The following is a 27,973-nucleotide window of genomic DNA, read 5'->3' as shown; positions in this document are numbered from 1 at the left end:
ATGACTTCACTGTTCGGCACATCACCGCCTTCCCGGCGCACCCACCTCAACGACCCAAGGCGTCGGCCGCGTAACCGCGGCGGTCGGGAAGCACTTTCGGGAAGCCGTTCCCCCCGGACTCAGCGAGGCAGGGGGCCCCTCCCGCGCTCTGAGAAGCTCATCCTGAAGAAGCCAGGTCCGCCACCCGGGGCGCACGGTCCTCGCGCCGACAGCAGCCCCGGCCGGCCCTCCGGCTGCGGTCCGCACCGCCCGCCAACGCCCCGGGGGACCGGTCCGCGCCGCCCGACGAAACAAACCAGTTTCCGAGCCCCTGGCAACACAGCGTGGGGAGTGCCCGGGCGCCACCCCCAACTTCTCAGAGGCGGCGGCAGGCGGCCCAGCGGGGCTGGTGCACGAGGACTGGGCGCTACCTGCCGGCTCGTGCCCCCGCCTCGCCACGCCGTGGGGCGCTGTGTCCCGGGACACGCGGGGAAGCGCGCGGAGACCCCAACTCCGCATTCCACAGCAGGAGCCCCAAATCTGGAGCCAGTGCAGAGAGAGGGCGTCCCGGGCGCGGGCGTGTGACGTCAGCGCGCGGAAGCCTGCACAGAGCGGGGGCGGCCGGGAAGGAGCGGCCGGGCGGGGGCGGGGCTCTGCAGGTGCAGGAGGCTGCAGGGAGCAGCAGAGAAGAAAAGGAGCCTGCAGTCTGAAGCTGCAGGAGTGAGGCCGACCCAGGGGCCAGAACTCATTGATACAAGGTGAATTGGGGTAGAGGATGTGATAAATTTGCCCTGCACATAATGCACAGAAAAACGGACTTTTTTTTTTTCAATCTTTGAGACCTGTTACTTAGGGATGCCACATTTTAAAAACTAGTTTGCTTTGAAAAGCAAGCCTTTTCCTAGCATATTTTGGATGATTAAAACAAGAAACTATTTCTGTCTTGAATTTTTTTTAAAGGTATGATGTGGTTTTCTATGCCTTTACATCCAATGGCTGTGAGCATTCCTTGCCGGTATATGGAAAGGTTTGGTGGTCTATGTATATGTCTTCACTGCAGAACTCTGAAAGATAGAAACAGACTTTACGGTAATAAGGGATCAAGTGCGGTGTCGTCCTGAGTAGCCCTCTGGCTAAAGTGCCTCCCCTAGAGTGACCCCGAGATCCTGGAGAATCCCAGCGAGAAGCTGGAGGAGGGTGGTGGGTGAATGCACCTTAGTTACTCTCCAGGTCACACCTGTTGTATGTGCTGAATGTAGCCTGGTGGAGACACTGCAGGTTTTGCCAGAGACCTCGATGTAAATGAATCAGATCTTTGCTTCAAAGAAGTCCGCTCTCTTCCCCCTTGTGCCCCTCCCCAACACACCAACACCTAAGACTTCTCTGGGTTCTCCTGCCAGCCTTTGCTGTAGTCGTCCTTAAAAGAAATATTTTATTGCTAGCGTGGAAATTGAACGTTTTTGGCTTCTCTGCCAGAAGATGGCACTGCAAGTCATCCAACCAAGCAGGCATCAACCAGGCTTTGGTGTATCTCCTCTCCTCAGTCTCGGTGCAAAAGACTTGTTTTCTTCATTTTCTGACTTTTAGGCTAACCTCTTGTGACCCTTCCCACCCCCAGTGTGTCAGTAGGAATTATGGTGTCTGAATGCACAATAACTGGAGTTCTACCCACATCCTTTGTACAGCAAAGCAACGTGAAAACGTTGCCAACTGCTCATCTAAGTAAATCTTTTTTTGCTGCTTTCATGAAGAATGATTAGTCAGATACTTCTTTAGGCTCCTGCCATAAACTGCTGATGGGAACATAAACTGCTGTAGTCTTTGCAGAAGGCATATTAGCAATATGCACATCCTTGACAGCAATTTCACTTCTAAGACAAGTGGGTAAAGATGTATATACAGGGTAACCATTGTGGTTTATAACCAGAAAAACTGAAGGTAATGTAACTGTCTAAGAATAAGAAATTGACTGAATACTTTACAATATAGCAAACAATGGAGTATCCCAAAAACATTAACAGGGGTTGTTGGGAAGGATTTTTATTGACACAGAAAGGTGCCCTTGATGTATTATTGTTAAGTGAATAAAGCAGGTTAGTCTAACTGTAACAGAGCAAAGGGATCCTGTGCCCGAGACACAAGAAAGCCAAACTCTGACAGCAGGAGCCTGCAGCAAAGTAAGGCTTATTGCAGGGCTCCAAGCAAAGGGGTGGGAGTTATAAGCCTCAGATCCACTTCCCCGGGGTCTTCAAGTTAGGGTTTGGTTTTTTTTTTAAAGGGTAAGAACAGGCTGGGGTTAAACATCTTCTTGTGACATTTCTTAATCATGTTTTCGGGAGTCAGGATGTCTCTGGTTTATGATTCTCCAGCCAGATGGTCCATGACTGGAGGGTCTATGAGATCATCTTGCCCTGAAGAAATAACCTGAGTTTGTACATTACTGATGACACATCTATAACGGCAATTTTAGTACCTAACAGTACAACTGACAACAGTTGTAGTCATCTGACTCTGATTCTGACCACAGAATTGAGGTCAGAGGGGACAAGAAAGGAGATAAAGCTTTAGCTAAAGAGATGAATCGTAAACTTCGTAAGGGAACTCGGTTTTAGGGGGACTTGGTTTCATAATCTGAGTTAAGAGGATGACCTGATTATTTTTCTTTCTGGTTTAGGTATTTCTATACCTATGTTTTCCTTTTCACAAGAATATGTTTGGGTTTCTTTGATTCTTTTTATTTAAATGGTTTATTGGATTTTTCTTTCAAACAACAAAAAATGCTTTTTTCCTTGCAACAACCCAATAACACAAGCATATAAAGGTTCTCAGGACTACAGTCTACCTCCAGAATTCACCCTGTGCTCACTCCTCCCAGAAAGCCACTGTTAACCATTTTAGGCAAATAGCGTATACTTTTCTCTAAGATCATAAAAACATAAATGAGCTTGTATGCATAGATATTAGTTTTAATCTTTTAAAATGTGATCATAATATACATATTATTTTGCAACCTGTTTTTTTCGTTTAACAGTAAATCATGAATATTTCCACAGAGATCAATGAATTCTTATTAATGATATCAAATATTCCATGATACGGGTGTACCAAAACCTATGTAACCATATTCCACTCGATAGACTTGGAGGTGGTTTCCAATCATGTTGTTATTTCTGAAGGATAGATTCCTAAAAGTGGGTTTGCTGGGTCAAAAAGTTTTTTTTTATTTTATTTTAACAGGTGCTCCTGCGCTTTGTTATATGTTTCTGTGTGACAAACTACCCTAAAACTTAGTGGCCTAAAACAACAATGCTTTGTGATTTCTCACAATTTTGAGGCCAGGAAATCAAGCAGGGTTCTGCTAGGTGGCTCCACGAGGCTCCAGTGGGGGTCAGTCACCTGACTTCCTCTGCTGGCAACCGTGCCACCCGGATGATCCAAGAAGCTTCACTCACGTGTCTGGTGCCTTGGTGCCCCTGCACAAGGCTCCTCTCTCCACGGGGGTGGCTTGGGATGCGTCTCGGGATAGTCACACCCCTTACATAAAAGCTGGCTTCATGTAAGGAAGAAATAGAATCTGTCAGTCCTTTTAAAGGCAAGGCCAGGAACAGGTGTGCTGTGTTCTCTGCCACGTTCCTGGTGAAAACAAGGCTCAAGGCCTGACAACATTTACAAGGAGGAGAGGAATCAAAGCTGGCAGGCTTGTAGACCATCTTCCACATCCCGCATTACTTTTCGTAAGTTTAAGAAATTCACATTCCCTTTGCAAATGTTAACCACTATATATAAAAATAGATAAAAAACAAATTTCTTCCAAATATCACAGGGAACTATATTCAATATCTTGTAATAATCTTTAATGAAAAAGAATATGAAAATGAATATATGTATGTATATGTGTGACTGGGACATGATGCTGTACCCCAGAAATTGACACATTGTAACTGACTGTACTTCAATTTAGAAAAATAAATACAAATAAAAATAAAGAAATTCACACTCCCAATAGCTTTGTTCAGAAAGTGCCTATTTCCACTACCACTGGATGTTTCTCTCTTAATTTTGCAGAATTTTTAGATGTCTCTTCCATGTCTGCTTTCTTTAGCCTTTGCCCCTTTTCTCTTCCGTTATCTTTTTATCAATTTGTAGGTGGTATTTGTAAAATACGGAAATTAAACCTTTGTCACGCTGTGGAACGGGTATTTCTGGCAGTCTCTCACCCGTGTTTTGATGTTTTATGGTATCGCTGGTCACACAGAAACTTGTACATTTGTTTGTGGTCGTGTCTGTCAGTCTTTTTCTTTGTCATCTAGGTTTCTCACTTTGCCAAGCAAATATTCCTTCACCCCAAAATTATCTAAATAATCTCCATGTTTGTGTTTTAATTATCTAGTGAATTTAATACATTTGAAACGTATATTTCTACACAAGTAACACAGGAAGACTAGGTTGGGGTTCTTTTGGAGGAAAACTAGTTGTGCCAGTGATTTGAAATGTGAACTTTATCGTATATTAAATTTACTATTTATATCTGTATCTATTTATAGATTTCTACTCCATTTACCTATTGGTTTCCTCTTAGTTAAGGGTAACACAGAGGGGACTTTTTCTTAAAAAAAAAAATCCAACCCCCAATCCAACTACTGTACTCAGGGAAGAGAGGGGCACTCTCACCACTGTGGAAGGCGGCTGTGGGTTGAGAACCGTGACCCCCATCTTCCTTCCTCTGTGCTGGGCACTAGAACGCCTACAGCTGTCCTTGCACCTGGCCCACCGCAGCTTTGGGAGCAGGTAAGTTGGTTCTTCAGTTTGGTCCACAGAGGAAGGTGAGTTAATGGATTATAATCAGGGGCCGCGTCTTCACCTGATTTAGAAGAGATTTTGGACTTTGAGCTGATGAGATTTAGATTTAGAGGAGGTTCTGGACTTCAAGCTCATGCTGTATTAGGATGAGACCCTTGGGAACGCTGGGAAGGGGTGACTGTATTTTACCTGTTAGGGGCTGGGCAGGGGTGGGGAGGAGCGGCAGAATTCTGACATGGCCTCAAGACTCCCAGGCCCTGATGAATGTGCCTGGTATAAATGCCTCTGCTTGAGTGTGGGCCGGTCTGTGAGTATGGAAAGATTTCACTTCCATGATAACCTTATTGGTCAACTGACTTTTCATTCATAAAAAATGAGATTAAGGTAGGTGGGCTTGAACTAATTACGTAGCCTCTTAAAAGAAGTCAGAGATTCAGGGAAAAGCAAGGGAAATCCTCCTACTGGCTTTGAAGCAGAAGCTATTCTGTTGTGAGAGGGCCACGTGGTTAGGACTTGAGAACCATCTCTAGTTGCTGAGTGGTCCCTGGTTAACAGCCATCAAGAAAGCAATGAAATGGGGACCTCAGTCCTGATCGTGTCACAGGATCCCAATTAAAGCCCTTTTATGTGCTATGTCATATGCACCTATCAAAAAGAATGAGTTAGATCTAGAATGTTGATCTTAATGCTTATGAGTGCTATGTGCCTCTAAGGTGTAAAAAAGTATATATATGCAAATCAGCTGTTCATTATTCTCTCGTGCTTTTACTGGAAGCCCTCAAAGTGGACATAGTCAAAAGCATTAGTGTGTGATACAAAGTTTGATACAATCTGGTGGGGAAGCAAAGGGGGAACCTGGTTTGGAAAAAAAAAATCAGGAAAAGAATTTTTTGTTGACAACTGGTAAAATTTAAATATGAACTAACCAAGTTAGCACTTCTGTACAGCCACATCTGTCAAGTAATACAACATTATCAGCACCACAGACAACCCACTAATACCTTCCTCAGTGGTTAACCCTACCTCCTCCCCAAAGGCAACCAGCAGTCTGACTTGTAGCAACACAGATTAGTTTGGTCTCTTTAAAGCTTTGTGTAGATGAAATCATACAGTATGTGTTCTTTTGTATCCAGTAGTCTGTTTGTGAGATTCATTTGTGTAATCGTGTGTAGCTGCAGTTTGTTCATTTCTGTCACTGTGTAGCATCCGTTGTATGAACATATCTCAACTTTCTTATCCATTCTACTGTTGGTGCATGTCTCGGTTGTTTCCAGCTTTTGGCGATTACAAGCAATGCTGCCGCAAATACATCTTATGGTACCCATGTGCGTATCTGTGATGGTTATACACCTACAGTGGAATCTCTGAGTATAGAGAAGGTGGATAAGGACCGACCATTTTTGCCCCCAAATTGATTGCATCAACTCACTCTTTCAGTACTAATGTTTCTTGTTCCATATCCTTGCCAACAACAGACACTGTCAGCCTTTTTCAGTTTAAACATTATGGTGGGTGCATACTGGCATCTAATTGTGATAAACGATTGTTGGCTTAAATATGTCAACTGAAAGAAAAGCATGGAATGTAAGAGCCGTGAGTTGAGTTTATTCAAGACCCTACTGAGGGCTATAGCCTGGGAGGCAGCCTCTCAGGCAGCTCTGAGGAACTGCTCCAAAGAGGTAGGGGGAGAAGCCAGTACATATGTGATTTTGGCTAGAGAGTGTGTGGAGTCAAGCATACATCTCAGTAAAAGGTTATTACTAGTCATGAGGATCAGGTATGTCAGGTAATGATTTTAGTGCTCTTCTATGTATGGGAAGATGCGAGGATATGGGTTCATTAATTTTTTCCCCTATCTCTAACTATCTAAGGTGTCTGTTTTTCCCAAAGCGCAGAGATGCCTTATCCCATTTTCCTCCTGAATTCCTTTCAGGATGTGCTGTTGGCCAGCGACTGCAGGGGTTAATGACTTGATCCCTGTAGAACTGGCCCGTGGGCAACATTCTTTGTTTTACAAGTAACACCTAGTTTGTATGCCCAGTGTGAGAACAAAGAATGTCGCAGCTGATCAGTCCATGAATCCATCTGCTGTTTGTAGACTCACTCTTAGGATCAGTGACTAGACTGACTGAAGCTTATAGACAAGCCCAGGTCTGAAGATTTAAAAGAAGGGAATAAAAAGTATTCCTTACTTTGCCACTGTATTACAGAGAGAGAGGTCCTCTGCTTGAAACTGAAGAAATCAGGGTGAGCTAGCACAGACCAGTGCAGTGATGAAAGGCACACAGACATGATTAAGGATGTTGCAATACCTGCAGTTACACATATGGGGAAAAAGTGGTGGCTGAATGCACCAGATAGCGTGAGTTCCCTTGGTGAAATTTTCCTTCTGTTAAAGCCTGGAGGAAGAGGTAGGGCTCAGGGATTACAGACCTAGAATGGCTATCATAAAACCACCACCACCAAAATAATACTAATATCTAACAATTATGTAGTGCTTTACATGTGTTAACTCACCTAACTCTCCCCCCAGATCACGGAAGTGTCCTTTCCCTATGCTGAAGATGAGCATACAGGGACAGAGAGGTTAATTCACTCGCCTAAGGCCACACAACTAGTATATGGTAAAGCCAGAATTTGAACCCAGGTAATCTGGCCTTAGAATCCATTTTCATGATTCTGTGTTATCACAAGAACAGGGTGTTGGGGGCAGAGGAACTCATGCAGAGAGAGTCTTGGAAAGGAAGAAAAGGCAGAGTAGGCAGGTACCTAGGCAGGTAGTCTCACTGGTATCATAACAGGTTCCAAAAAGAAAAAAAGCATTCTGACAAATGGAATACATTCTGCACTGTTGCTGAAGAGGAAAATCATAGAAGCCTGCAACACCTCCAGGTTCGGATGGGAGAGTCTTTGGCACACGTTAAGCACAATGGCTGGAGGGGGAAGCCCAGGTTAGCAGAGAGCCTCACACTAAGGATTGACCGTCTACCTAGGATTTTCCCTTGGTTTTCCCTTTTTCCCCCCACACCTGTGCCAGGTTTTTATAGTTGCTCTGCAGAGGGACAGATGACATGGTATCATGGTTAGTTTCTATTGGGTTTCCTGGTTGGGGAGAAAACAGTCATGGGTAGTAGTCAGTACTGACATTTCTAATATTCACACCAGTGGCTTGGGACCCTGTGTTTGCCGCAGGTTCAAAGGTATCCAGAGAGGACAATTTATGGGGCCCCAAACCTTCCTGTTTCCACCCTGGGGCCCTGTCACTCTCCACGACCGGGGCTGGTGAGGATGGGATCTGGAGACTGACGATGGGGAGGGAGGGACAAAGAAGGGACAACCTGGTGGATGCTTAGGCAGATTAAGCCATCTGTCCTTCCTTCTGGAGCTCCTGGACACCTTCTACTTTCTCACACTTTTTTTTTCTTTCTTCTTCCCCTACCTTTCCCTTCTTTTCCCCCATGCTTACATTGCCCCATCCACAAAAATCAATGATCTTCCCTTGGAGAAGCGCTCACTCTGCTAAGTGGGGAGAGCAGAAAGGGAATCTCAGGCTGGCGGATGGCCAGATGACCTAGATAGTTCCTTCTAGACAGTCCCAGGATGAAGTCTCCAAGACAGAATGGGCCAATGACTTCCCTGTTGGTGAAGAAAAGGCACAAGAGTAACACCTACAGAGACATGTTTGGATTTGAGCACCTTCAGCCCAAGAAGGTGGCTCAGTGAAGATGCCTGCTAAGCAGAGCCCAGCCCTCAGTAGTACCCACTTCCCTGAAGCTCCTCCCAGCCTTTCCCTTTCTTTCTCCTAACCGCTTTCAGGTTGTTCTAGTTGTTCTGCCTGGAGACTGATGACACAGGTGGATTTTTTCCCCCAATCCTTGCAAATACTTATTATGTCTTGTCTTTTTGGTAACAGCCATTCTAACAGGCCTAAAGTGATATCTCATTGTGGTTTTGACTTGCATTTCCCTTATGACTAGTGATGTTGAGCATCTTTCCATCTACCTGCTGGCCATTTATATGTCTTCTTTGGAAAAATGTCTGTTCAGATCCTCTGTCCATTTTTAATTGGATTTCATTAGGTTTTTTTTTTTTGCTATTAAGTTGTATGAGTTCCTTATATATTTTGGATATTGACTCCTTATCAGATACATGGTTTTCAATATTTTTTCTCATTCTATAGGTTGCCTTTTCATTTTGTTGATTGTTTCATTTGTTGTGCAGAAGCTTATTTTTGCTTTGGCTCTTAGTATTATATCCAAAAATTTGTTGCCAAGACCAATGTCAAGGAATTTTTCCCTATGCTTTCTTTCAGGAGTTTTACAGTTTCAGTTGTTACATTTAAGTCTTTAATCCAGTTTGAATTAATTTCTGTGAGGGGTGAAAACAAGGTCCAGTTTCCTTCTTTTGCATGTGAACATTCCAACATTTATTGAAAAGATTATTCTTACCCATTGAGTATTCTTGGCTCCTTTATCAAATATTGCTTTGAGCACTTATGTGTCAGTCTGTTTCTGGGCTTTCGATTCTGGTGCATTGGTCTGTGTGTCTGTTTTTAATGCCAGTACCATACTGCTTTGATTATGATAGCTTTGTAGTATAGTTTAAATTCAGGAAGTGCAATGCCTCCAGCCTTATTCTTCTTTCTCAGAATTGCATTGTTGTTCAGGGTGGTTCCATAAGGATTTTAGGATTGTTTTTTCTATTTTGGTGGAAAATGACATTGGAATTTTGATAGGGATTGTATCAAATGTATAGATGGCTTTATTATTTTGAAATCTGACCCTTCTGTACCCAATTTGTTGGGAGTTTTCATCCTGAAAGGGTGTTGAGTTTTGTCAAATGATTTTTCTGCAACTTTTGAGACGATCATATGATTTTAATCTTTCATTCTATTGATGTGCTGCATCACATTTATTGATACATAAGAATGTATACTGAACCATCCTGTATCTCAGGGATTTGAAACTGGGAATTACTCTAGGACTCCCTCATCTAATCACTGAGTGTGAGGGCATCAGCTTTTTGTATATTTCAAATTCTTCCCTTCTTCTCATACCTGTTGTATGCTGAGCTGTTTGACATCCTCCATATTTTTACTCAGATGTTGCTTTCTTGGCTTTCTTGTTGAGGCCTTCTCCTGATCCCCCTTACTCTGCTCTTTTTCTTTTGTCCAAAGTGCACACCCTCTTCTAACATTTATTATATCTATTTTATTTAAAAGCTTTATTGAGATATAATTTACACATACAATTCACTCATTTAAAGTAGACAATTCGGTAGATCTTAACATACTCACAGAGTTGTGTAACCATTTGCCACAATCAATTCTAGAACATTTGTGTTACCCCCAAAAGAATTTCCTTACACTTTAGCAGTAACCCTCCCTAATTTCCCCCAACCCTGATTTCCCTAGGCAATCAGTCACCTACTTTCTGTCTCTATAGATTTGCCTATTTTAGAAAGTTGATATAAGCTGAATCATACAATATGTGGTCTTTTGTAACTGAGCATGTTGGTAAGGTTCCAAAGCAACTATACCACTTTACCTTCCCACCAGCAGTGTAACACAGTGCCTACCACATGGGGGTGCTCACAAATGTTCCCTGAATGCATGAATGACAAAATGCAGGACACAGTCCACATTCTTCAGCATGCCATCCAAGGGCTTTCCTGATCAGGCCCTTACCTGTCTTTCTAGCATCGCCTCTTGCTACTCCATGTCCTATGTTTCCTTATAAACCTGTGCGCCATCTCTCATCCTGCTCCTGCTGCCTGGGCTGTGCTCCCCTTCACTCTGTTCAGGCTGCTGAACTTCTGTTCACCTCTAATGCGACCTCTTCCATGACACCTTAGGCAAAAATAAGCACCTTCTCTTGTTGTCCTTTCCACATTAAAAAAATTTTTTTGTTTTTTATTTTGGGGGGGAGGTAATTACATTTATTTTATTTATTTTATTTATTTAAATGGAGGTACTAGGGATTTAATACAGGACCTCATGCATGCTAGGCACGCACTCTACCACTATACCCTCCGCCCTTCCACATTTTAAAAATAATTTCTCTTTTTTTTAAATTATTGTTATTTTTTATTGAAGTATAGTCTGTTACAATGTATCAATTTCTAGTGTTCAGCACAATGTCCTGGTCATGCATATTCATACATATATTTGTTTTCATATTCTTTTTCATTAAAGGTTATTACAAGATATTGTAAATAGTTCCTTGTGCTGTACAGAAGAAATAAGGCATTTTACCTTTTTTAAAAACATTTTTTACTGAGTTGTAGTCATTTTGGAATGTTGTGTCAAATTCTATTTGTATATCCCCCATTAGTTCTGTGAGCTCCTTAACTGTAGGCACTGGGTTCTACTTCTCTTTGTACTTGCAGCACTCACCCAGGACTTGGTTCATGGTTGGTACTTGATAAATATTTGTTTCAGTGAACAAGCAGAGGAAATAGCAAGAGCAAAGCTCCAAAAGTCGAAATGTGCTGGCAGGTGTGAGAAATGGCAAGTTTCCCAACTTGACTGCAAGCGGACATTTGTGAGTGGACTGCAGGTGGAGGGCCTAGAGTCACCTGGTCAGTTTGCCCTTTGTTTGGTGGACAGTGGGGACTGCTGGAGGGAATGGCCTGACTAAGACTGGGCCCGAGAAACATTAATCTAGCAGTGGTGTGCAGAATGAGTGGGAGGTGAGGGGACCATGTAGGAGGCTTTAGGCCAGGAGAGCAGAGTGAAGGTAAAAACCAAGGTAGAACATAAGGAAGGGCAGAGATGTGAGACAGAATATTAATGAATCTGCAGGGTTTGGAATGTGCCTGAATATGAAGGATGAGGAAGATGGAGATGCTAAAAACTAGTCAAAGGCTTTTGTCCCCAGGTACCAGCGGAATGGTCAGGTTGAATAAGCACAGTCTTAGCTTATACTTGCTTCTGTGTGTCTTTGTGAAGTTAGACACTTTCTAAACATCTATAGAAAAGGAAAAGATCTGTAAAAACACTTACTATGTATTATATTGTAGTTGCTACTTTCAAGAAAAAGAAAAATACAGGGAATCACAGAGGAAAAATGTGATAATGAGTGTGCATATGTCCATGTATGACTGAAAAATTGTGCTGAACACTGGAATTTGACACAACACTGTAAAATGATTATAAATCAATAAAAAATGTTTAAAGAAAAGAAAAAGAAAAAGAATGCAGGGCGTAAGAGTGACATATGGGGGGAGGGTATAGCTCAAGTGGTGGAACACATGCGCAGCACGCACGAGGTCGTGGATTCAATCCCCAGTGCTTCCATTAAAAATAAATAAATAAACCTAATTGCTCCCCCCCAAAAAGTAGTGACATTTAACTATAGTCCATCAATTGGGCAAAGTAGCCTTATGTGTTGAATATGTGTTACTAACACATATTCAGTGGTAATCATCCAATTTAGTTATATGCTGGACCAAAGCCCCGAAGTAGGTACTTTGTCCGTTGCAAAGATGAATCAGTCACAGAACTGCCCCAGGGGTACCAGCCCAGTTGGAGTGATGACTTACACGGGAGCGGTTTGAGTATATTGTTATGGGAGAGCAGATCTACTGCTGATAATTCAGAGAAGGCTTTATATGGAGGAACTGTGATTTGCTGAGCTTTGCAGGATCGGTAGTATGTGACGTGTGTAGATGAGCAAGAAGGGCATTACAGGCAAAGGAATAGTGAGAGCACAGATCTGGAGCACGAAAAGAGCAGCACACAGATAAATGGAGAGCAGCAATCTCCTCGGTGTGCATGGAACACAGGCTGTGTGAGTGGGAGCAGCGGGAGACAACGCTGAGGCCCAGTCATGGATTCAGATGACTTAGATTTTACTGAGTAGGTGAAATGATTTTCAGGTACAGACATCAACAGAACTGTGCTTCAGGAAAATTAATCACACAGCACCGTGTGGCTGAGAGGGGAAGGGACTGATGCTGTGGGGATAGCGAGAAGGCTGCTAGGATTGGCCAAGCAAGGGGCATCGAATGCTGAAGACCTGAACACTGGACGTGGCCACAGGAAAGAAGAGGAGCAGCAGGCGCTCCAGAGCTACTGCAGAGCGAGATTCTGCAGCCTCATCTCCTGAGGTAATGCACGGGGCAACGGGGAGGAAGTGTCAGAGCCTGAAAACTGAAAAAGCAATAGAGATAGAAATTGGGAGTACTGGAGGGCAAAGTTTTAGGAGAAAGTACAATACATTCTATCTTGGATATATTGAGTATCTGGCTGCAGATTACTTACGGAATTTAGAAACACAGGACAGAACCTCAGAAAATGGTCAGGTCAAGGGCTATAGATGTTTGCAATAGCCAAGGTATCATTGGATATATATCTGATTCATGTTCAGCTTTGGCTCAGTTTGGGGGCTCTGCCTGGCCTGGCACGCCCCTTCTGCAAGTCCAGTCTTCTTGCTGTGTGATGGTTTAACAGTAACACCCAGGGAGGCCGTGCGGTCCAAGCTCCTCCCCAGTGGGGGGTGGATTTTCATGTGTGACTGGCATCGGGAAACTGCCCATTTAGTCCATAGACAGGCAGGACAAGCTCTGTCTGTGACTACAGTGCAGCAAAGAACGCCAATCAGGCAGTACAGAGGTAGCTGGCTAGAGAACACAGAGCTCTTGGAATGGAGAGAGCTGAAAGCTGGGGGGAGGGGGAGAGAACAGGGATGCGGAGGTGGGGGAAGGAAAGAAGGGGAGGGAGGAGGCTGCATTAAATGCCTCTGTCCACTATTTTCTCCCCTTCACTGGCTCTTCCAATTTTATTCCCCTTATACCCTTAACAGCTCTGGACCCACTTACAACAAGCCATTCTCTGCGACGCCAGCCAGGTGTCCCACAATTCAACTCAGTCCTGTAAGGTTACCTGCCCCCCCCCCACCTGCAGGTGCCAGTTGCAAACACAGATTATCACTTGTGCTTCTGACAGACTGACTATAGGTTGGGGAATCCGACAACCCCATCCTTGGGTTCAATTCATTTGCTGGAGTGGCTCACAGAACTCACAGAAACATTTTACTTACCAGATTACTGGTTTATTATAAAAGGATATAGCTCAGGAACAGTCAGGTGAAAGACATGCTCAGGGCAAGGCCGGGGGAAAGGGCGCAGAGCTTCTGCGCTCCCTCTGAGCACACGGCTTTCCCTGAATCTCCGCATGCTCACCAGAAGCTCTCTGAATGCTATCCTTTTTGGTTTCTATGGAGCCTTCATTACATAGGCATAACTGATTTAAATAATTGGCCATGAGTGATTAAACTCAATCTCCATCCCCTCTCCCCTCCCTGAAGGTCTGGAGGCAGGACTGAAAGCTCCTACAGCCCAGTGTTCAGCATAGCGTGGGACTCTGCCAGGCAGTCTTTGCTTAAGGACCCCCATCAGCCTAGCTGAGAGTGTTTGGGGCCTGAGCTGCAGTTTAAGTTTCTTTCTCTTAAATCCCCCTGCCTTCTCTCTCTTCTTTCAGAGGTGTCAGGCCTGTATTGCCATCTATTTCTGCACTCTCCCCCTTTATTCTCTATAGATGTTGCCCCCAGTGAGGCCCTTGACTGTCTTGACGTCTGAACTGACACACAGGGATATGACAGGACCTGCCTTACAGGGCTGTTGTGAGAATTCACTGTTAATATATGTGAAATGCTCAGAACAGGGCAAGTGCTACACAAGTGTTAGCTGCCTTTACTGCCATTTGATTGTGCTTTAGATCCCAAGTTATATTTACTTCTCACTAGGAAACTTCTCAGACCTCCCTAGACTGGCTTGGAAGCCTCTCCTGAGTGCTCCAGCAACATCCTTCCCTTACCTCAGTTACAGTCAGCTGTCCATATCCACGGGTTCTGCACCTGCAGACTCAACCAACTGTGGATCAAAGATACTAGGAAAAAATTCCAGAAAAGCAAAACTTGAATTTGCTGCAGGCCAGCAACTACTTACATAGCATTTACATTGTATTTGCAGTTATCTACAGAGCGTTTACATTGCATTAGGTATTATAAGTAATCTAGAGGTGATTTAAAGTATATGGGAGGATGTGCATAAGTTAAATGCAACTGCTATGCCATTTTACACAAGGGACTTGAACATCCTCAGATTTTGGTATCTGCGAAGGGTCCTGGAACCAGTTCCCTGTGGATACCAACGGACGACTGTATACCGCATTGTTTTCTTGCCAGTCTTTACACTTAAGACTGTGAGTTCAGTGAAAATGGAACCTTGTTTTGTTCACTGTCACATATCAGTGCCTAACATTGTGTCTGGCTCATAGTAGTTGCTGAACTGACGTCTGCTGAATGAGAATGATGACTCAGTGGAGCCTGAACAGACGAATGTTATTTCTCAAAGGGATGAGAGCTGGGAAAGAAGGAACTGTACATAGAATTGTGTACCAAGGCATGAAAAGCCTGTAGTGTGTAGGGTACTGGTCGGTGTGTGTTATGACTGAAGAGTAGGGTGTAAAAGAAGTGTGGTCAAAGAGAAGGCTAAGGGGGAAGTCAAGGGCCAGAGCACTGGGAAGGCCGTAAAGCCAAGCTAAGGCAGGCACTGTGTGGGCCTTATGATGTCCTAGTGGGCCCAAGCCCGCCTTTGACCTCTACCTATAACTTTACGAATCATGTGTTAGTTCAGCCAACAACTGTAGATTGCCCCAAAGTGGTAGATGTTTCTCCAGAACTACATACAGACAGGTAGGCATCTCTGGACACCCAGCACTCATCTCTGAACAATGCAACTGATTGGTCTATATTTATAAACTACTTTGGCTGCAATCTCTCACCGAAATTGTGGGTCTCTTAACTAATCTCTTTGCCTTCACCACACCCGTTTAATCTTTCCTCCTTTCCCACTGTGAGGCAGAGCTTTCTAAAGCTAAGTCTGGCCATCTTACTCCTGCATTTAATACCTTCTAGTAGCACACCCTCGTGGCCTGCAAGACAGCATCCTGATGCCTTAGTGCAGCCCACGGGCCCCTCCTGGCCCGACTCTTCCCTACCTTACCTTCCACTTCTTCCTCTGTGTGCTCTCTGCCTCACCGTGCTGAGCTGCATGTCGGTGTCAGCAAGTTTTATGTTGCCCACCACTCCACTCATATGCACATTATTGCTGCCTGGAGTGTCCTTTCATCCTTGTCCACTTTTTAAACTCAACTATCTTGTAGGAAGTAGCTCCAAAATCCCCGCCTCTGCAGAGCTGTATCTAATTCTGCAGGCGGTGGGTCACTGGCCCTCTTCTGCAGCCTCATTAGACTGTGTGTACACTTCTATTTGGCACCTACACAAGGCAGTGCATTTATTTGGTTACTTCCCTGACTCCCTCCCTGGACTGTGACTAGAGGGTTGGACTAAATATTAGTTAATAAAGAGTCTCAGCTCCTCATGCAATGCCTGGCACATAGTAAATACTCAATACTGGTTAGAGAAAAAAGGAAGGAATAAAATGAAACTGTTCTTTTTCTTTTGAAAGGGAAGGAGATCTTCTCACCACGTGGCTGTGCCCGGCGGCCCTGGTGGGCCTGTACCACCTCCTGCACTGGTACCGGGAGAGACAGGTGGTGAGCCACCTCCGGGACAAGTACGTATTCATCACGGGCTGTGACTCGGGCTTCGGGAACCTGCTGGCCAGGCAGCTGGACCTGTGAGGACTCAGGGTGCTGGCTGCGTGTCTGACCGAGAAGGGGGCCCAGAAGCTGAAGGGCCAGACGTCAGATAGGGTGGAGACGGTGATCCTGGATGTCACCAACACACAGAGCATCGCTGCGGCCACCCAGTGGGTGAAAGAGCGTGTGGGGGACAGAGGTAGAGAGAATTATTTTCTTCTTTCATTACTTAGGCATGAAGATGTTAAAGTTATATATATATATATATCAAATATATAATATATATATATGTAATATATCACATATTTTATATATATATAAAATTTCAAAAGCAGGGCTTAAATGCTGGCTTTGTCATTTGAAAGGCAGTCTTGATCTTTTGTGGTGTTTCATTTTCTTAACAATTTCACGTTGAAAAATGAACCCAATGGATTTGATGCTGTTATCCCCCCTTGCAAGTAGAATGTTTACAACCACAATTCTTTGCTTGAAGAATTTTCAGGGTGTTCTTTAGAAACTGATTCTTCTTCCCTTGGCTACCATCTAAAATATAGACATTCACTAAAGTCAGCCTTTGGTCCTCTTCTTTTTAAAAAAAAAAAAGTTTTTATTTTCTAATTAATAGAGTTCATTTCTTAGAGCTGTTACAGGTTTATAGAAAAACTGGAAAGTATGGAGTTCCCATATACAACCCCCATCTTATAGTTTCTCCTATTATTAACGTCTTGCATTGGCGTGCCACATTTATTATATTTGATGACCCAATACTGATGCATTATCATTAACTGAAGTCTGTAATTTACATTAGGATCCACACTGTGTTACACAGTTCTATGGGTTTTGCCAAATAGAAATTATTGCATATCTACCATTAATAGCATAATGTAGAATAATTTCACTGCCCTAAAAATCCTCTGTGAGCCATCTAGTCATCTCTTCCTCCGTCACCACCTTCCCCCAAACCTGGGAACTCCTCAGCTTTTTACTGTTTCTGTAGTTTTGTTTTTCACCAGATGTCATATAGTTGGAATCATGCTGGGTATGGCCTTCTGGACTGGCTTCTTTCATTTAACAATATGCATTTAAGGTCCCTCCATGTCTTTCTGTAGCTTAACAGCTCATTTCTTTTTATTGCTCAATAATATTCTATTGTAGTTACCACAGTTTATTTCTTCATTCACATATTGAAGGATACCTTGGTTGTTTTCAATTTTTGGCAATTATGAGCAATCTTTTTTTCTAAGTTGCATTTTCTTTGGATATTATCCAAATCCTCTTTAACCTCTTTCTTGTTCCTCCCTCTTGTTTTATAATTTAATAGATCTTATTAATTGGACCTCCTCAATGTCTATTTATCCTAGGAGTTGCAAACTGGCAATAAAATTGTTTTGCTTGGGTTGCAGAATGTTTAATTTTTTTTAAATGTACTTTAAAGTTGAAAATTGACTTTAAACTATTACTCCTACCTGAGGACATTCTTGACTCCCCCAGGCAGAACCAGGAGTTACGGGTAGTCACAGCCTCTGTGCTGTGCTGTTCGGAGCAGTATATTTCTACAGTGTTGTTGTTGTCATTATTTTCCCATCAGTTAGAGCGTGTGCTCCCTGAGGACACAGACCTCTCTTACCCATTACTGTAACTCCAGTTTCTGACATCTTGCCTGGTACATGTTACGGGCTCAACCAATGCTGAATGGACCCCACCTACCTACAGTTTTATCCATTACCTTTATGATCTTGATTTCTATGTTATTTCTTGTTCTTCACACCTGAATTCCTAACCACTTGCTGGCTTTCTCATCTGCAAATTCTGCTGGAACCTCAAATTCATAAAATGTAAAGGAGGACTCTCTCTGTCTTTTTATCTTCTCTTCACCACACCTGCTTTTCTCCTTGGCCCTTCTCTCAGGGGAGTATGCTACCATCCCTTCAGTGACAAAGATTGTTGCCTCAGAGCCTTTTTCTGACTTTACACTTTCAAACTTTTTATATCTCCATATTTTATATGAGTCTTTTGTAAATAGCATACAGCTAGATATACAAAGTAATTCAGCTGGACAGTTTTTGCCTTTTTGACGAGAACATTTCATTCATCTACACTTATTTAATGATCGGTATGTTTGAATTTATTTCTGTCATCTTATTTTGTGCTTATTTGTCCCACATTTTCTGTTTTTTTCCCTCTTTTGAATTGATTGGATTTTTATTCTACCTTTTCCATTACTATATTGAAAGTAACATATTCTATTCCTATGTATTTAGTGGTTCCTCTAGAAATTTTAACTGTGTATTTACTCTATCAATTGTCATTGTATTACTTTTTTCTCCTGACTAATCCAAGGCCTTCAGAACACTTTGAACTTCAATCACCTCCTCTGACATATATGCTATTGCTAGTATGTATTTTAGTTCTGTTTTTGGTCCTACAATATATGATGTTTGTTTAGATTTATCCCCTACTCACCGTTTTCTTTGTTCATCATTCCTTCTAGAATCTTTCAACTAAAATTACTTTCCTCCTGACTGAGTATATTCTTTAGAATTTAGAATATGTTAGGGGTAAAACTTCTCTTTCTTTTCCTTTCCTTTTCTTTTCTCCTCCTCCTTTTCCTTCTCCTCCTCCTCCTTCCTCTTTGGTTTTTTACATTTCTTAAAATGTCTTTACTTTCATTCCTAGATGAGTATTTGTAAGTTTACGGTTATTTTCTCAGCCCACTGGAGATCCCATTCCACTGTCCCCTGCTTTCTGTTGTTACTATTGATAAGTCAGCTGTCAGCCTGTTTCACCTTTTGTAAATCTGTCTTTTCTTTCTATTTAAGGATATTCTCTTTCTTTGGTCTTACTAAGGCTTTGTTTTAGTCTGTCTAGATGTGAATTTTTTATTTATACTGCTTGGGGTTTCTTTGGCTTTTTGACTCTATGGGTTAGTGTCTTTTACAGAGTCAGGAAAATTCTCATCTGTTGTGACTTCAGATATTGCCTTTATTCCGTTTTCCCTCTTTTCTTCCTGAATCTGATTAGATACGTGTTAGCTGTTTTTAATTTGCTCTTGTGTCTCTTTTCTTTCACTCTTTTCCATCTCTTTTTTTCTTTGCACTGTATTCTAAGTGTCTCCTTTTTTCTGTGTTGCAGCTTACCATTTTCTCTTTTCTGCTCTTTCTGTCTGCTATTAAATCTGTCCACTGTCAGATATTATACCTTTTATTTCTAGAACTTCTATTTGGTTCATTCTAAATCTTCTTGATCAATTTGATAGTATCTTGTCTGGATTAATTTTTCAAGCCCTTTTATTTAAAACTCACACTTAGCACACATATTTTACTTTATGTGTCTTATAAATTTTGGTATCTAAAGTCCTTGTGAGCCTTTCTCTGCTGCCTATGGTTTCTGCTCTTTTTTTGCCTATGATGCTTTGTTACTGTGTGTATGTAGTGACTGATGACAGTGAACTCCTGTTTTTCTTAGTAACTCTCTCTTGGTGATTCTTTAAGGCCTGACGTAAAGATTCCTTCAGAGAGGATCTACATTTGCTTCCATCAGGTGCCAGGGGGCACTTGGCCACCTTAAACTTAATTCTTAGCTTGAAGTTTTTTATTTTTTGTTCTTTTGGCCACTCAGATAGTGTGAATTCAGCTGCAGACTCTTACGAGGGATGACTTGTGGTTATGATTCCTCAGGGCCAATTCTCCCAGAGTTCAAGACAGGCAGTTATACTTTCAGTCCTTTGGAAGGACTTTCTATCTCACCCTTAAAGTGATAGTGTAGCCAGTTAGCATCCCAGTTTAATGAAGTGTCTTTTATTAGATTCCCTACCTTAGGTGGGCCCTGGACTTCATACCTTCTTTATGTGTATGTTTTTTGAGGCTATAAGTACTGAACTTCAATTTCACACTGGTTTGCAAATTTCCTTGAACCAAAAAGCTAGCATCAGTGTTCTGTTTACCTCCCTGGATTCCTGCCTTCTTTTAGTTTTTAGCCTGACCTTTCTATACTTTCTTACTGATAGATGTGTTTAAAAAGATTGAAAAATATATTTTTGTCTAGCATTTTTTAGTTGTTTTCAGCAGGAAGATTGATCAAGGTAGAAGTCTCTCATTTTTGTCTGAAACTAAACTCCTGCTTTGCCTTTGTTGTCTTAGGACTTTGGGGTCTGGTCAACAATGCAGGCATTTTTCACCCATTTGGCTACACTGACTGGCTGAAGATTGATGCCTACATGAGTACCCTCCAAGTCAACCTCATTGGTTTGATAGAGGTGACCTTGAGCATGCTTCCCTTGGTGAAGAGAGCGCAAGGGAGGATCGTCAATGTCTCCAGCATTCTGGGAAGACTTGCTTTCTTTGGAACAGTCTACTGTTGCTCCAAATATGGAGTGGAAGCCTTTTCAGATGTCCTGAGGTAACACTCTTAAGTTAAAACAGAAGCAACTACGGAGCACTTAAACATGTCTCCGATACCATGCTCGTCACTTTCACCTACGTTATCTTATTTCATCACCCTCAAAATCCGATCTGTAGATATTGTTACTGGTCTATTTTATATACGAAACTGAGCCTCAGATTTTAGTATCTTTATCAACGTTCACCTGCCACAATCAGGACTTGGCAGACCTGTGTTTTGTCCCCGGTCTTTGTCTCCTGTCACCAAATCACACTTTAGTTCAAGATTTACCCTTGATACAATTTCATTTCTGAAGAGAGGATGACTGTCTTCTTCCCTCCACTTGTCTTTGTTTCTTCATGACGACTCTTTCTGGTGCTTATCTGCTTCCAACTAACTTATTCCTTTGCTTTACTTTTTGTATCTTTTCTTTATCTAACAGCTTCTTTTCTTTCTTGTAACTTCAGTTTGCCACAACCCTTAATGGCCCTGCCTCTACCTCCTGGATTTTTTTAATACATCATTTCAGCTTCATGGCTATCAGCTGCTTTTTTTTTTTATTTCCCTTTATATTCAGTTTCTGAGAGAGAGAATCCTATTATCTGAGTTCATTTTTTTGTGTATGCCAGGTGACACCACATCATGTGATATATTTTGCACTTACTATGTGTCAGGCACTGTTGTGAGTACTTTACATCTATTAAATCATTTAATTTTCATAGCAACCCAGTGAGGAGGGAATTATTTTTATCCTTATTGTATGTCTAGGGAAACCGAGGCACAGAGGTTCAGTAATTTGTCACAGCCATATAGGTAATAACACTGTAATTAATCACTGTCCAGGCCTGGGAGGGGCACCCCTCCCATCAAGCACCCTTCCCAGTCTAGTCAGCTGTAGACATTAGGGTGCTGCACAAACTCCCCTTTAGCAGAGGCTGACCTTAGGGCAATTCCATTTGGAAATGAGCTGTAAATATTACAGGCACCACGTATAAGCTTCCTATGGCTGCCACAGTAAATTACCAGAAGTAATTTATGTCTGGTGTATGATGTCTTAAAACACCACATATTTATTCTCTCGCAGCTCTGGAGGCTAGAAGTCTGAAATCAGTATCATTGGGCCAATGTCAGTTGTTGTCAGGGCCATGTTCCTTCTGAAGGCTCTAGGAGAGAATTCATTACTTGCCTCTTCCAGCTTCTGGTGGCCGCCAGCATTCCTTGGCTTGTGGAAAATCACTCTAATCTCTGCCTCCGTGATCATATTGTCTTCTCTTCCTCTGCTGGCCTTCAAATCTACCTCTGCTTCTCTTGTAAAGATAGTTGTGATTGCATTCAAGGCATGCCCAGGTAATCTAGCACAATCTCCCTATCTCAGGATCCTTAACTCAGTCACACCTGCAAAGTCTTTGCCACCTACAGTAACAAATATTTACAGGTTCCAGGTATTACGACCTGATATCTTTGGGAGCCATTATTTACTACCACATACCATGACTGGTATGTATCAATTACAACGTGCAAAGTAAATTATCTGCTTAGGAAGAAATAACCGAGGACACTGCATAAGTTGTTACTATGTGGGAGGCACCTTGCCTGGCTCCCTGTCTGCCCGACATCCTGTCTGCCTCCATGGGGCTTCTCCCTGCTGACTTACCACCACTCACGACTCTTGGACTCCTTGACTCATTCCCAGACCAAGAGCAAAGATATGTTCTTCCAGCATTCAAATCACTAATTCCTTTACAAAGTTCCAATTTGCCTTAATTGTGCTAGGGATCAACAGGAACAGGAAGTTTTGTCCCACATCTGAGTTGGAGTTTGACAGGGGATGGAGATGTTGTGATGTGCTGGGAATCTGTGAGCAAGCTGCAAGGGGAAGGGAATGTAGAGGGCAGAAGCGCCCCTGGCTTGCACAGCCCCTCCCCTTCCCCAGCACACTCAAGCACCTGGAGAATCATTTTCTGAAGCTCTAAATTGGAGGGTTTTATGTTTTGGTTCAGTGAGGGAGGACTTTCCTTTGGAACGGGGGTTTTTTACTTTTGGCACGCCTCACAGCCACCTGGAGGGCTTGTTCAAACAGACTGTTGGTTCTCATCTGGAGCGTTTCCGATTTGGACTGGGGCCCAATAATGTGCATCTCTAACAAGCCCCCAGATGCTAATACTGTTGTCCTGAGTCTACACTCTGAGAACCATTCATTGCTTTAGAGGGTCACGATGCTTTGTGTTTTACATTCTTACGGACCATTATTCCAAACATTTCTCTTTGACATCAGCTTGGGCTCATCTTCCCTAGCAAGGCTGCTTGAAATTCTAGTTTAGGGAGCCTCATCACTTTCCCTGGAGTGCCTACAGTATGCGTCTAACATGGTGCACAAGATCATCTTACTTCACTTGGCAAAAGAGGCACTTAGCACAGTGCCTGGGACATGCACAACCTCTGATAAGTATTTTTGGAACTGTTTTTTGAACTGCCTTGAATATTCCGGAATGACCAATGACTTGTAATTTTAAGGCCCACATCCTATTCCATTAATGGTCTCTTGCAGTCTTTGAACACACTGTAATTTTTCACAGCCCCCTGCTTCTGTGTGTGCAGTTTCCATTGCCTGATATTCCACTCCTCCTCTTTCTTCCTGGGGAAAGTCCTTCCTTATTCTTCAAGGCTCAACTGCAACATTTTCTCTTCACTGAAGCCTATTCTGACTCCCTCAGAAAGTCTGCATCCCCCGCTCTACTTATGTAGCCCTCTGAATACCTCTCCTTTAGACTTCTTTTGAATTGTATTGCAACTATTTGCTTACTTGTTAGACGTACTCACTCACTGTGAGCTTTCTGAGGTGGGGAGCAGAGTCTTAATTTACTGAGATTGAGCATGTAGCACAGTAGATACCATAAAAATGCTGATTTTCATTATTATTCCTCATATTCTTCATGTTTGCAGTGTCTAGCACATGGTAGGTACTTAATAACTCAGAAGAGTGGATGTGGTGAGAACTGCTGAATGGTTCTGGTAGTTTGTATAATCATGTCCCGGCTGTTGCATCTAGGGATGTTTAAAATTTCTTTTTTTCCTCTCCTTAAAATACTCGGTAAATGTGTTTTTCATAACTATGTTTTGTTTTGTTTCCTCCCTGAGAACATTGAAATTATGGTATCTTCCAATCAGAGGCATTAACTTGAGGGTTTTTCCCTAGGCGTGAGCTTCAGCATTTTGGGGTGAAAGTCAGCATAGTTGAACCTGGCTACTTCAGAACAGAAATGACAGATCTGCAGAAGGCCTCAGAGACAATGAAGCAAGTCTGGAAAGAAGTCCCTCCTCATATCAAGGAGACCTATGGACAGAAGTTTTTTGATCCCTGTGAGTTTTTCTTTTGAGGGGATCATGGAAAGCCTCGCATGAGAAGGGCAAAGAGGGTTGGTGTGGATTGATTGGCAGATCCTCTGAGAATAAAGCTCCTTAAACAGAGCCTTCCCAAGATAGGAGGGGCTCAGAAATGTCCCACTGCCCTCACGGCTGACTTGGTGATGGCTGCTGCGGCTGGGGAAGAGACTATACAGGCAGCCTAGGGCCAGGGCCTGCCCTGCCTGGTCACCTGTGGGCCTGGCCGCCTAGCACAGGGAGGTATTACACGGTTAGAGGCATGGAGTCTCTGGGTCTTGAGAGGGACGTGCCTCTTCATTGTTTTGCCAGGCTGGTGCGGGAGGCCTGCTCAGCTAAAGTGCAGCCTTCAATGTCACATACCCTTTTGGTAACAGGGCCTGGCCACAAACTCCATGTTTCATTGTGAGGGGGCGCAGGGTGTATGTAGGTGGGCAGAGGTGAGTGAGTGAGGACCAGATTTGCAGGGCCCTGTTGACCATTCCCAGAGGCTGGACCTCATGTGCAGGCCAAAGCAGGCTTGTAAGAGTGAGATGGTTCAATTTTGTGTAAGAATATCATTCTGATGACCTGGAGGAGGAGGCAGTTTTGGGGGTGGATGGAAGGCAATCTTCCTAGTAGAAGTAAGTCATGCACACCGGTGTGGGGCACCTTCCTGGGGGAAGGGATGCTTTTTTTCCCACACAAAGAAGTCAGCAGCTTGCCAAGGCCAAAGGGAGCAGCTCTCCTTTCCATTTCACAAAAAGGCCGTGGGGTGGGTAGCAGTAGCCCTGTCCCTGGCCTTGGACGATGTCTTAGTACAGAGGAAAGGTGAAGAGCAATGCGCAGACAGAAGATTTCCGACCTACAACCCTGTCTTCTGGGTTCATCAGGCCTAAGAGGGTCACCACCAACAGGGGGAGGGAAATTGGATCAAGGAAAGTCTGACAAAAAACTGTGCGAGCTTCTCAGAACTCAAGCTAGGGAACTATGGTTCCTACCATGCCAGGAGGCCAGTCATTGTTCTAAGCTCCTCCCCATCTAAAGTTTTAAACTAAGAGGGAATTTGTTTCCCCTTATGGGTACATATAGTTTACAACAGAAATCAAAGCAAAATAGAATTTACTAAGAAGTGACTATATGTAAGAGGAGGGATGTATTTATTTCATGATTTAAAAGGAGTTGACATTATTCATTTATTTGTCCATGGATCAGAATAGTCTAGGTCAGTAGGTCAGTGCTGTCCAATAGATATCTAAGAGCTATATATATAATAAATTTTCTAATAGCTACTTTTAAAAAGAGGAAAAGAAACAGGTAAAATTAATTGTAATAATATATTTCATTTAAAACCAATATACCCTCAAATACTGCCATTTCTTCATTTATTATCAACATAAAATTTATTAATAAGATATTTAACGTATTTTTTCCCTTAGGTCTTTGAAAATTGGTATGTGTTTTACACTTACAGCACACCTCAACTTGGATGCTAAACTTTCCCAGGACATACTTCATCTATATTTAGATGAATAAAATTTGTAGTTGCCAGCAGCATTATTTCATAATAGCCCCAAAGTGGAAACAGCTTAAATGTTCATTAAATGTTGAATGGGTGAACAAAGTGTGGTATAGCCGTACAATGGAATATTACTCGGCAATAAAAAGAAGTGAAGTACTGATATACGCTGCAACATGGATGAACCTTGAGAACAGTTTGCTCTGTGAAAGAAGCCAGTCACAAAAGACCACAATGTATGATTCTATTTCTATGAAATGTCCATAAAAGGCAATCCATAGAGACAGAAAATAGATTAGTGGTTGCCTAGGGCTGGGTGGGTTGGCCGGAAATGGGAGTGACTATTCATGGGTACAGGGTTTCCTTTTGGGATGATGAAAATGTTCTCTAGTTTGTGGTGATGGCTGCAAAACTCGGATTATACTTAAAGTCATTGATTTGTACACTTTAAATGGATGATTTTTATGATGTATGAATTATGTCTCAATGGAGACGTTAAAAAATTTCCAATTGAAAAAGTAGATTAACATACCTATATTGTTCCAAAGATACTTAAAAGTTTTCCAATAACAGAATTGAGTTTTAAAATTAAAATTAATTAAAATTTAAAAGTTCAATTTTCAGTCATACTAGTTGTATTTTAAGTGCTTAACACCTCCATGTGGCTAGTGACTGTTATATTGGGAAGTATGGGTCTGATCGGCCTAATGCTTGTGGAAATTACATATAGTTAGACTTCTGTGGCTGAGTGCAATAGGATCTTAAAATACAAGGAATAAAATTGCTGACTGCAATTTATCTTTTTGTATACAGATTTTGAAACCACAAGAAAAGGGCTGTCGCAAATTAGCCCGAACATGAGCCTGGTCACAGACTGCATGAAACACGCTCTGACATCTGTGCATCCCCGCACTTGATATTCAGCAGGCTGGGATGCTCAATTTTGCTTCATCCCTCTATCTTATTTACCTACATCCTGGCAGACTATATATTGACTAGACCCTGGCCCAAACCAGCCCAGGCAGTCTAAAGAAAACTGGCTTGGTGGCTCTTGAAATGACGAAGGCAAAAATCTGAAATTGATTGTTAGTGTTCCGGTAATCTTTATTTATAATCTATACTTTTGGCAACAATAAGCTTTATTGCCTAAACTCATTTATCTGGCATCATCAGAGAACCAGCATGTTTATATTTATATCCAAAGTTTATTCCTTTAGGTGATGAATCTTTACTATTTTAAACATTTTTTGATGACAGTATTTTCAAAATGCATCATTCTTCCTTGTCTTATTAAACAGAGTAGACCAAAAACAATTTAATTTGTTTTGATATAATTTCTTTATGTAAATTAATAGCTGTTCTGTGATGTGATGAACTATTTTTGCTCAGGGACCATTAAGAAATACGTGGGTGGGTCTGTTTATCTTTACTTGAAATGGGTGTACTTTGGTAATTTCAAAAAATGTTTAATTTTGTATTAGCCTCCCTATTTGCCAACTGTTTTTGAATGTATTTCTTCTTTACTTAAAAAGAATTGTCTTCCAAGGCAACAGAAATAAGAGCAAAGATAAACAAATGGTATCTAATCAAATGTACACACTTTTGCATAGCAAAGGAGCCATCAACAAAATGAAAAGACAACTGAGGGACTGGGAGAAAATATTTGCAAATGATGCAACCAATAAGAGCTTAATTTCCAGAATATACAAACAGCGCGTACAACTCAATAACAAAAAACCAAACAACCCAATTAAAAATGGGCAGAAGATTTAAACAGACATTTCTCCAAAGAAGACATAGAGATGGCCAATAGACACATGAAAAGATGCTCAATGTCGCTAATTATCAGAGAAATGTAAATCAAAACTATAATGATGTATTACCTTACACCACTCAGAACAGCCATCATTAAAAAGTCCACAAATGATAGATGCTGGAGATGGTGTGGAGAAAAGGCATCCTCCTACACTGTTGGTAGGAATGCAAATTGGTGCAGCCACTATGGAAAACATATGGAGATTCCTTAAAAACTAAAAATAGAGTTTCAGTATGATTCAGCAATCCTACTCCTGGGCGTATATCCAGAAAATATGAAAAGTTTAATTCGAAAAGATACTTGCACCACAATGTTCACAGCAGCACTATTCACAATAACCAAGACATGGGAGCAACCTAAATGTCCACTGACAAATGAATGGATAAAGATGACGTGGTGTGTGTGTGTGTGTAGTATACACACATGTGTGCGGGTGCAAGTGTGCACTCGCAATGGAATATTACTCAGCCATAAAAAATGAAATATTGCCATTTGCAGCAACATGGATGGACCT

General features: G+C 42.2%; 1 protein-coding gene across 1 annotated transcript; it reads left to right on the top strand.

Annotated features, from left to right (window-relative positions):
- Nucleotides 1–26,673, top strand: LOC102534817 (17-beta-hydroxysteroid dehydrogenase type 6). The gene is given in 8 exon segments (XM_072973875.1): nucleotides 1–70; nucleotides 157–416; nucleotides 1,131–1,183; nucleotides 16,252–16,583; nucleotides 20,524–20,782; nucleotides 23,961–24,124; nucleotides 26,457–26,615; nucleotides 26,618–26,673. Coding segments are annotated over 8 exon segments (1,353 nt in total).
- Nucleotides 26,674–27,973: the final 1,300 nt, after the last annotated feature.

This window comes from Vicugna pacos, chromosome 12 (genome assembly GCF_048564905.1).
Source record: "Vicugna pacos chromosome 12, VicPac4, whole genome shotgun sequence".
Lineage (NCBI taxonomy): Eukaryota > Metazoa > Chordata > Mammalia > Artiodactyla > Camelidae > Vicugna > Vicugna pacos.
The sequence above is the reverse complement of the archived record's forward strand: the minus strand, read 5'-3'. Positions and strand labels throughout refer to the sequence as shown.